The sequence below is a fragment of the Sceloporus occidentalis genome, unplaced genomic scaffold (assembly GCF_023333645.1).
Source record: "Sceloporus occidentalis isolate IW3139 unplaced genomic scaffold, rSceOcc1.0.p SCAF_169, whole genome shotgun sequence".
Lineage (NCBI taxonomy): Eukaryota > Metazoa > Chordata > Lepidosauria > Squamata > Phrynosomatidae > Sceloporus > Sceloporus occidentalis.
In genome coordinates this window covers 1337614-1348019 of record NW_028317149.1, presented here as the reverse complement: position 1 = coordinate 1348019, position 10406 = coordinate 1337614, and the positions used below count along the sequence as shown (strand labels likewise).

The 10406-nt window shown below is 41.4% G+C and overlaps 1 protein-coding gene across 1 annotated transcript; it reads right to left on the bottom strand.

Annotated features, from left to right (window-relative positions):
- Positions 1–1318: 1318 nt before the first annotated feature.
- LOC149279386 (perilipin-3-like) lies at positions 1319–6570 on the bottom strand. The gene is made up of 7 exons (XM_089501283.1): positions 6526–6570; positions 5735–5930; positions 4903–4985; positions 4280–4565; positions 3025–3224; positions 1856–1972; positions 1319–1675 (listed from the first exon to the last, which is right to left on the bottom strand). Exons 1-7 carry the CDS (start codon positions 6568–6570, stop codon positions 1319–1321), a joined length of 1284 nt encoding a protein of 427 aa, XP_089357409.1.
- Between the last annotated feature and the right edge of the window lie 3836 nt (positions 6571–10406).

The window sequence follows — 10406 nt, the reverse complement described above, 5'->3', positions numbered from 1 at the left end:
AAATTGCCCTAGGGTACCCCAACTTCACAAGCAACAAGCAACATGCCATCTTTGTCCTCAACTTATCTATGTCCCCAAAACAGTCTGCCTGTGCCATTTCTGCTCCCCAAACAGCCTGAGTCTGTGCCACCTCTGCCCCAGAGACTTAGGCTAGGTTTCCACTTGGGTTTTTGTCCTGCGTTTTTTTTCTTGATGAAAAACGCCAAGAAAACTGCCACTGCGTTTTGGCGTTTTTTTCTGGAGTTTTTTCTGGCGTTTTAGCCTTTCTGTGGAAATTGCTTTTTCTGACCTTAGGCAGTTTTTCCAGCCTTTACAAGTTAGAAGTTTCACCCAGCTAAAAGGGATTAGGATAAATGGCAAGTATCTGCCCCCTGATGTCATTTACTTGGTAGAGTTCTACTTAAACACCCCGGCGGACCCTTTTGTCACTTTTCTGTGGTTTGTAAGGCGTGCTTTATTCCGAATGTCTGCTCCTCTAGGAAGATTAGCCCCAAATTGTTTGCTGTTGCTTTTGGCACGCAGGATCCAGTTGATGCGTTGCGTATGTTTGTTTGTAATGGCATGTTTGTTCCAAATGGTGTAGAATTCAATATGAACTTTGTTTTGTGTGAAACTGTTTGTTTCCAGCCTATTTCTCGTAGTTCACACAGATACTGGGTCCATCCTCTGCATTGTAACTGTGGAAAAAACGCCAAGGCAATAAACCCACATGGCTTTTTCATGGCGTTTTTTCTCTCCCATAGACTTCTTTTGGAGAAAAACGCCAAGATTTCCTTGCAAAAAACGCCAGAGTGTCAACATGCTGCGATTTTGAAAAACTGCCACAGAGCCCAAAAAAGCCAAAGAGGACTGAAAAAACGCCAAACAAAAAAGCCAAGTGGATATGGCATTCTGCGATTTCCTATTGAAGAACAGCTAACATCTGGCTGCTGCGTTTTTTCACTAAAAAAACGCCAGGTGGCGCTATTGGCGTTTTTAGCTAAAAAAAACCAAGTGGAAACCTAGCCTTATACATACATTTACTCACGCATCCATTCACACATTCAAAGTATGTGCCAATCAGAGGTGAATGAGTAGCATAACCAACTAAGATGCACATATCTGTACCTGGACCTGCAGCAATATGACCCAGCAATACCGACAACCCATTATCCTTAAGGGGTTAAGTGTCCAAAAATACCATACACAAGGAAAACTAAAGTTTAAGAAAGAACAAACACAATCAATTAAATGCAGGGTATTAGTTTATTGTCATGTAAATTAATACACCCTTTTATACACTCATTCAATGAAAAATGTCAGTTAAACTGTTATACTTTTACTCTTTGTTCTCTAGTTCAGGTGTTTCTGGGCGCTCCACAAGCTGAGGGGCAAAAGGTCCCACCAACCATGTCAGAGGAGTGTTGGCAGCCACATAAGTGAAGAGCTCATCAACATGATCCCACACTTTTGCTGCACGTTCCTTGCTCTGTGACAGAATGCTTGCTGAAAGTTCCCCAAAGGACCCAGCTGTAGCAAAAGATGAATGGAGGTCCTGGACATTTTGACGTAGTTGCTGCATGCGTTCTTGAATATGAGCTGGAAGACCTTGGGCCCCAGATGCTAAGCTAAAGCAAGTAGTCTGAAGCTGCTGGGTCAGGCTCCGTGTCATTTTGAGTGCTCGAGAGTCCAGAGGCTGCAAGAAGTAAAACAAAATGCCATAATCTTACACAGACAACGCTTTCAGCAGATTCAGAAACACTGAAGTTGGCAGATTTTGTTTTAGTAGAATTTAGCAGTCACTCATATTCCCACGTTTGTTAAGACTATAGGAATAACACACTACAATATTTTGTCATTCACTCAAATCACTTACCTCTACGTCTTGGTCACCGCTAGCAGACCCCTCTCCTGATTGCTTAAGTTTCCAGTCTAGCCACAGCTGGTGCAATTTCTCTTGTCCACCCTGTACGCTCAGCCTTACAGACTCCATCTGTAAAGAGGTGAATGCTATTACTAGCTATACAACTAGTCATTGTGTGTGTGTGTTTAGAAGAGGACATTAAAAACTGGTAATTAAGAGAGTAAGTAATTGTCAAGCCTATTCTGTGTTGAACCGCAGTTGTGTATTGTATACTACCTTTTCCAGCAGAGACTGGGGTCACATTATGGAAATGTTCAGTACATTTAATAGATGTTTGTTTTGGCAAGATACCATGCCCCATATGAGTTAGTAAACTTTATGGTCTACCCAAGCACCAGGGGATGAAAGAACGCTATTTATACATGCCATACATTTGTAACTTGGGATGCCTGGGGAAAGCAGATAGGTGCAAAATGTCAAGCCCTATATTTCTAAGATATGCAAGTGCCTCCTTTTGATTATGTCTGGCAGCAAACAATGTTTTTAAAGGCCAGCACATCCAACAGCAGCATCTGAGCATTAATGTACCACGTTTGTTTTAATAAACTTGCAGACAAGATGGAATTGCCCCTTTAAGTAGGACCGTTGTTTAGCACACAACAGTCAGGAGCATCTGTCATTAACAAAGAAAATGTTATACTACACATTTGTTACTTGTGTTGAAATGGTTGATGAACAAGGTCATGCAGCATTACGGGATGCCAATTTCTTCAGGATAATGCTGATAAAAGTATAGGAGTAATGCAATAAATAAAAAAAGGTCATAGTCTAGATTTAAGAGTGTTAAAGGGTTATGAAATTATAAGACAGCATGGCAGGAGGTATATTGGCCTTTCATCAAAGGTTTTAAAGGTTAAGATAGTCAGGGGTATAAAGGTTATTTCCAAGAAAGTATTAATGTTTAGATAGGAGGTAGGGGAAGAAAAAGAAAGAACATAAATCAAACCTCCTCCTTTTATACAAATGTGATACACCAAATTTGATGGTACTTTTCAAAAAAGGTACAAAAGCCTAGCCAGAGACATTTTAAGTTTTTCTAAAGAAAAATGCTTCACTTAAAAAGAGCAGTACTCTACACTGAGAATCTGGGGACACGGGGGGAGCAGATGTATGGTTCCTACCAGGTCAATGGTTTGGTTCAGTTCAGCTAGAACTTCCTGAGTGCTGATTCGGGCACGCCTCACCTTCCCTAAGGAGTGTTGGTATGCACGGTGACGGAGTCGAGAAGACAGTGACCCCAAACGAACAAAGTAATTCTGCTGTGATCTCTGTTCCTGTAGAGGGGCCACCTCAAAACCTTCTACAGATGAAGCAAGCTGGGCTGCAGAGAGAAAGAAAAGTTATTAAAAACACTTATATTGCAGAAAGTTAAACTAAAAGCCTGTAGTAGTCATGGCACAGGTAACAAGACAGAACAGGGGCAGTAATGGCTCAATTTGTTCCCTTTTTCAACTAAAGGAGTGCGTCACTCACAAAACACTTGTGTACTAGATACATTGATAACCCTTTCAGTCCCCTTACGACATACCTGCACATCATTAAAGCATGTGGCAAGAAGCCCATTCGAACATACATGCTACACGGGAGATAGCTGGCTTCCTGCCAACCGTTCATGTGCAACGGTGTTCGAGACAAGCGCTGTACACTGTCATTAAGGGAATAGCCCATCACAAGATCAGGCATTCCCTTCCGGTAGGTGTCACTGCTGATACCCACTGGAAGTTCACTTGAGGACAGGAAAGCCTCAGCTGGGTCCTTCTAGACCTTGTTGGGCTCTCCCATTGCTGCCCATGCTGGCTGATTGCAAACAGATCAGGAGGGGGAGAATGATGGATAGATATATATATTATATGGGGCAATATGTAAAAACATGGATGCAGCCCTCTTGAACATAAATACGTATATTGGGTATGACCGATCGGGAGCTGTTGCCGAATACAAGATCGGGTCAATGTTTAGCTGTTGCATTTACAGGATAAATGAAAATGTAAGCAAAATTTCAAAATTGTGATTTTGTTTCTATTCCCATCATAAAATTATTATGTTTTATTTATTCTATGAATAAAAAAAGGCCCTACTTCTCCTGAATTAAATGTATAATTTGTGCAGATAGATAGATAGAGATAGATATATATATATATATATATATATATATATATATATATATATATATATATATATATATATATATATAATCCTTTGGTTACAAAAAGCCGAGACTGAAGGGGTTAGCAGACTAATGGCCTCTCGAGCAACTAGCTTTTCAGAGTGTTCCACACAAACACTGTGCAACTGAAGACATGGAGAGGGACATCACCTGTAAAAGTTTAAGGACAAAAGAAAAAAAAAAAAAAGTTGCCATGATAAGCATCTCACCCAGCTCATCATCAGTCATAGGAAGATAGTGATCAACCCACTGTTCAGACTTTCCAAGGACAGTTTCAACACCACTTGTCACCAGCTGTCCTACACGAGTATCCATCACGGATAACACTGCTGCTTTTGTCACATCGACACTGCCCTGGACAGCACCCTTTGCCAGACCTACTACACCAGACACTGCTCCAGTCACTGTATCACGGGCTCCAGTGACAGTATTGGTCATTGCGCTTGTCACTGTACCATGTGCTCCTGTCACCAAATCTTTAGTGTCCGATATAACCTGTGAAGATTTAGGAACAGTATGTTAGTTAAATAACAAAAAAGGTAGTTGAATTTCAACAACATTCACATGGAACACTTCTATGCAGCCTATTATTCAATGGCTCCTGTCCTGGAGTTGCCCCTACCTCACTTTCACAGGAAGGCTGAACCAATACAAAAGTCTTAATAAATAAAAGAATGGCTTTAATAAGAGGTAGCTTTAAGTTATTGTATTATTAAGTATTTAGCAAAAATAAGAAAGAAAGGTTACAACAACAAGGTCCCCCCAACCCCCTTGACACATTTCATCTGTAATCCTCATGATTCTCAACACTCCCAACTGGAACAATTGTTACCTTTTCTGTTGGTTGTTGTAAAATGGGGAGAGCGGACTCCAGTTTGTCCAGACCTTTGCAGATCAGCTCATTGGCAGTTGCAACTGGAAGGAAAGGCAAAGTAAATCACATACAGAAGTGTCCTTCTGCCCTTGGAAGTTAAGTTTGGATGTGAGCCCACATTGCACAAGGCCAAAACAAGATCACTGGACAGATCATTGTTGCAAATACGAACCGATCGCTATGTACTGTGGCATTTAACAGTCCCCCTTATTCTTTTAAAATTATTTGTAGTCCAATTATACAAAAATTTACATTCGTATTTGTCTAGACCAGAATGCAAATCACAAAACAACCTCGAAGACAGACCTGTTATGCCTAACAGTTCTACAGGTGCTTCTCTAAGCTAAGAACAGCTAACCAATGGATCCCTCATTATTAAATAATAATAGTGCCTTGTGTCCAATAAAAAAAAAAAAAAAAAAAAGATATACAGCCCAGCTTTATGCAAACATACTCCCTTGACAGCTGCCCCATGGTACATACAGTTTTGTTAAGCAGCCCAGCAGGGAGTTTCACAAAGAAACACTCTGCAGAGCACAGGGGGGAGGTGGGGACTTTAACATACCTGGTTTGTTAAAGGTTTAACCCCATTGATCATTGAATATAAATATGCATAGGTTGTAAGATCGTTTGAGCAGGGCCCGCCTCACCTGTTGTCTCTAAGTCAATTTGTTATGTTACATACTACTTGTTATGTCCCGTCTGCCCATTGTACAGCGCTGGACTTTGATGGCACTACATAAAATAATAATAATAATAATAATAATAATAATAATAGGTAGACACTTACTCTGTGGCTCAAGTTTGGTCATCAGGGGTTGTGCTCCGCTAACTGCTACTCCAGTTAAGGTCTTTGCCCCTTTTTCAGCCACATCGCAAACACTGCGGATGTAAGGATGACTGTCCTTGGTGGAGCTGTATACAGCGCTGACCATACTGCAAGCCGAACTAACCAGAGGTATGTTGGACACCCGAGCCACTGCATTCTTCAAGAGAGACAACACAACATATGAACAACAATGGGGGGGGGGGGGAGACACAGTAAGACCCCAAACATCACGTTTTTACACTAGGAGTCAGAGCACAGGCTGCTTACATTTCAGATCAGTTTTCCAGGGGTGGGGTGGGGGGTATGCATGTTTATATGTATAGCTATTTTCCATAAACCAACAGATTTAAAAACCAAAACAGAAAATAGTAATATATAAATATATATTTATATATTACTATATCGTTATATGTCTGCAACCTCCCCCTGCTGTGCACTGTGTGTCACTAAAAATATAGTTTAGGTAGGTATAAAGTTTCCTCATCACATAGAGTATCTGTCATGGGCATGCAGATAAAAGTAGACACGTTACCATGACCCAAAAATCATCTCTGGACAGTGAATTTTGTAATAATATAGAAAGGGAGGGATCATGCATTGTGTATAAACTGAAGAACCTATTGAAGAGGGGGGAAAAAAATCTATAATGATGTATAATCTGAGGTTTGTATGTGTTGTACTATAAATTAGTATTGTTTGAGGCATGGCGTTCCAAGTAATACCTATAGAATGCGTCATGGTATTCTATTTACCTGTTGCTCCTCCACAGAGACAGCTCCATCCTCAGTGCTTGACATGGTGACAGGGGATCTAACAGAACCTTGAACCTGAGGACACAAAGCAAAGTCCCACCACGAAGGTTGGTGACACCGTGTACCGGCCCCAAAAACCCAGCCCCAAATATGTACAAGCAGCCGTACCGCCCTTACGATCCGGGTGGGAGAAGAAACGACCAGCCAACACGACAGGCACTTACCGAGTCACTCAACAGTCTATTCCTTCAACGGCACAAAGCGCTAGTACCTGCCAGATTCTTACACCACGCCGCCTTGTTCAATATTTAAATTGTGGCGGTGACGTCATGGCAGGGCGGTGACATTTTTCGCAGCCGGAAATCTAGCACCGCCCTCCGTGGCATTAGTGGCTAGTGCTGGGAGACGCGGTGGGCACTGGGCTCTACTTCATGAAACTCGTGAAGTAACTTCCTGAGCGGCTCTAGAAGCATCTCGGTCTCGCAAAAGATGCGTGTTGTTTTAGTACATGTATATCTAATATAATTATGTTAAAAACTGTATATTAACATAATCCATTCCCACCCCCTTTACATGTCTGAAGGCCTGAGGCTGGATGGAAGGAATTGTCATACTGAAGTCAGGGTGTCAGACTTCATATGTTGCTGACTTCCATTTGGAGTTGTATATTTTCACGGAAAATTATATTAAAATGTATTTTTTTATATATTCCCCTAGGCTACAGAGTTTTGGTTACCTTATCACTTTCTTTTCAGTTTCTAAAAACATTAACCCTCACAATGAGAATGTTTTCAACCTTTTAACCCCTTCAATCCCAGGGGTTTTTGGTACCTCAAAGCCTGGAGGAATTTTTCCATTTTTGGGGTATGTCGGTTTAGCGTTTATTCTCCTTTCCTGTGAATAGTGTACCGATGTAAACTATATATTGTTTTTTCAAGGAGAGATAGAGCTTTCGTTTGATACCATAGTTGGATGATTAGCTGAGAATTTAGAATGAGAAATTTAGTAAAAACTAGTGAAGATTAGAAAAATAAACTAATTTTTTTTACATTTTCCCTCTGAATCCTCACAAAATTAGGTAAAGTGATGGAAAATCCCCTCCAAGTTTATCAATTCAGGTGTCCTGATTTCAGAAATACCTAATTTATATAGATTTTCCAGACTTTCCCAGCACCAGGGAGCATACTATAAGGTGTACAATTTTGTATAATTTTTATGCCTATGGCTTAACGGGTTTGGGGGTTGTGAACGGGGGCAGGAGGGTTATACTGGCTAGATGTTATGCTAAGGCAATGGGAAGTAAGGTTTTTTAATAATTTTTTTATTATCTTTTTTTATATATTTTTTTTAATTAAATTTTTTTACATTTTTTTTGTATTTTATATATATTATTTTTACACAGAAATGGTTAGAGGTCCTCCTAGGGACCTCCTGAACATGCCAGTGATGTCACAATGACATCACAGCTCACATTATAATTTTTTTTTTATTATTTATATTATTATTTTAATGATTTATTTAATATTATTTTTTAAATTAATAAAACATTTTTTTTCCAGCTTTTCTCTTTCAGGACGGGAGGGGGAGTGAGAGACATGGTTTCTCACTCCCCTCCCCGCGATCCCCCCTGCACCGATCACACTGTGATCTCTATGCAGGTCCTCACAGACATGCATAGAGGTCGCAGCGTCTCTGTGCCTCATCGGAGGGCAGGATATCCCCGCAGGGTTACGTCAGCGCCCGGAAGGGAATGCGCGATCGGGCAGTTTACAGTGTAACAGCTTACCGGCTTTCATACCGGAAGCTGTTACAGGAGATCGGACAGCAGAAAGCCGGCAATGCCGGGGGAGTGGTCAGTGGGGAGTCCAGGCTGTCAAACGACAGCCTGGTCTCCCGTGCAGCGGCAGGGATGTATCCATAGGGGTTTCTTAATAGGCGTTTTTTGGTTACGTCAGCGCCCGGAAGGGAATGCGCGATCGGGCAGTTTACAGTGTAACAGCTTACCGGCTTTCATACCGGAAGCTGTTACAGGAGATCGGACAGCAGAAAGCCGGCAATGCCGGGGGAGTGGTCAGTGGGGAGTCCAGGCTGTCAAACGACAGCCTGGTCTCCCGTGCAGCGGCAGGGATGTATCCATAGGGGTTTCTTAATAGGCGTTTTTTGGACGTCCCGGTACGTCTATAGGGGATTGAAGGGGTTGCCAGCAGGAAGTATGTGTAAATTTTTGTGGGAAAAATTTTTGTGGGAAAAATGCTCCCTCTACTCTAAGGAAGCAGCAGCAGTGTAGCTATGCCACTAGTTTCCCTACATGCACTTGCACCATCCCATCACTAATACTGTCACATCACCTGGTATACAGTGCCATAGTAAAGTTTGAGATTAATTTGAGAGGGTGAGAATTGTGTCATAAGGAAGTGAGCCAGGGTAAGGTGTTAAGACATCTCACCAATTCAGGTATGAATCAATGCCTACATACACACCAAAGTGTATCTTAGCAAAACGAGCAAACTTCTGTTAATTCGGGAAAATTCTGTCCTGCATCAAGGGGGTAACATGTGGTTGCCAAGCCAATATTCAGGACGACAGGATAAATGCAACAATATAGGAAACACCCGAGAGCAACTTTCCTCTCTGCAGGCACAGAATAACTGAGCACCGGGATTATGGAAAGGGCTGTTTTATATAGGGGCAAAAGACAGCCTCCTAAGAGTCATATCTCTCAGTCGTGCCTGCATTGCCATAGAAACATGGCTGAATTCAAAACACAGGGAGCATACATGGCCCAAAACCAGACAGTTCGCGACCTGTGGGAGTGAGGACGATGATGGCTGCACTGTGAGCTGCAGCACAACAGAGAAGGTGTGGTTGCACACCCGCATGGAGGCAAGGTACAGACCTAACACAAATTTTGGCTAACTAGGCACAAAGAAGAGTAGAGGCTTTTATAGACACAAGGACCATAGATTTTGAATAGGATGTCCAACAAGCTCATATAGGTGTGGGGTGTCCACATACATTTGCTCGTATAGTGTACAATTCAATTAAACTTCTATATCTTTAAGAGGAATACGTTAGCATTTCATCTCCTGACAGCAGCAGAAACTACAATGCTGACATTTTGGATACAGTGCACTACTATGAAGACTTCACACTGGTTGAAGAAGAGATGTTGATATCTTAAAATAAACAGTTCATAGTCAAATGGCTATTTTTTAAGGCGATATTCTTCTATTGTTTATTCTTGTTTTGCACTCACATGTATCAAATTGTACAGAGGTAAACACCACTAACAATTTTTCACAATCTTCCTCTGTCCAGGGTAATGGTTTTGCCCATCTTAATCTTGACTTTTTATTCACCAGTCTAAGATATGGCTTTTTTTTTTTGCAACACTGCCTAGAGGGCCAGCATCCCAGAGTCAAACTAGACACTAATGTACTTCTTTCTCAGTTGTGCACCAGGGCCTCCCACTACTTTTTTCTATTCTGGTTAGAGCCGGTTTGTGCTGTTCTGTAAAGGGAGTAGCATGCTGGGTCATACAAGACCTTCATCTTCTTGACAGTTTCTTGCATTGAATAGCCCTCATTTCTCAGAACAAGAATAGAATGCTGCACTTCAGAGGAAAGTTCTTTGTTTCTCAACAGTCCAAGCCTACAATCAAACCCACAAACGCTGATGCTCCAGATCCTCAATTACCCTAAAGAAGGCAAAGAATCAGCAAAACAGTTTTCAGCTGTGTAACATAAGTGCAAAAGGGTGTTCTAATGATCAATTACCTCTTAAAAAGTTAAACTTGGACAAGCGAACACAACGTGCCATTGGAACACTGATGGTTACTGATAAAAAAGGCCTTTGTATGCCTATGAAGATATTCCATAAAA

Bases quoted from the DNA above. Each gene is read 5' to 3' on its own strand.
- LOC149279386 (XM_089501283.1), bottom strand. From the start codon at position 6,570: ATGTCAAGCACTGAGGATGGAGCTGTCTCTGTGGAGGAGCAACAG. The intron at 4,986-5,734 runs GTAAGTGTCTAC...CTTTCCTTCCAG, and splicing joins GACCAAACTTGAGCCACAGA to TTGCAACTGCCAATGAGCTG. The intron at 3,225-4,279 runs GTGAGATGCTTA...TTCTCTCTGCAG, and splicing joins TATGACTGATGATGAGCTGG to CCCAGCTTGCTTCATCTGTA.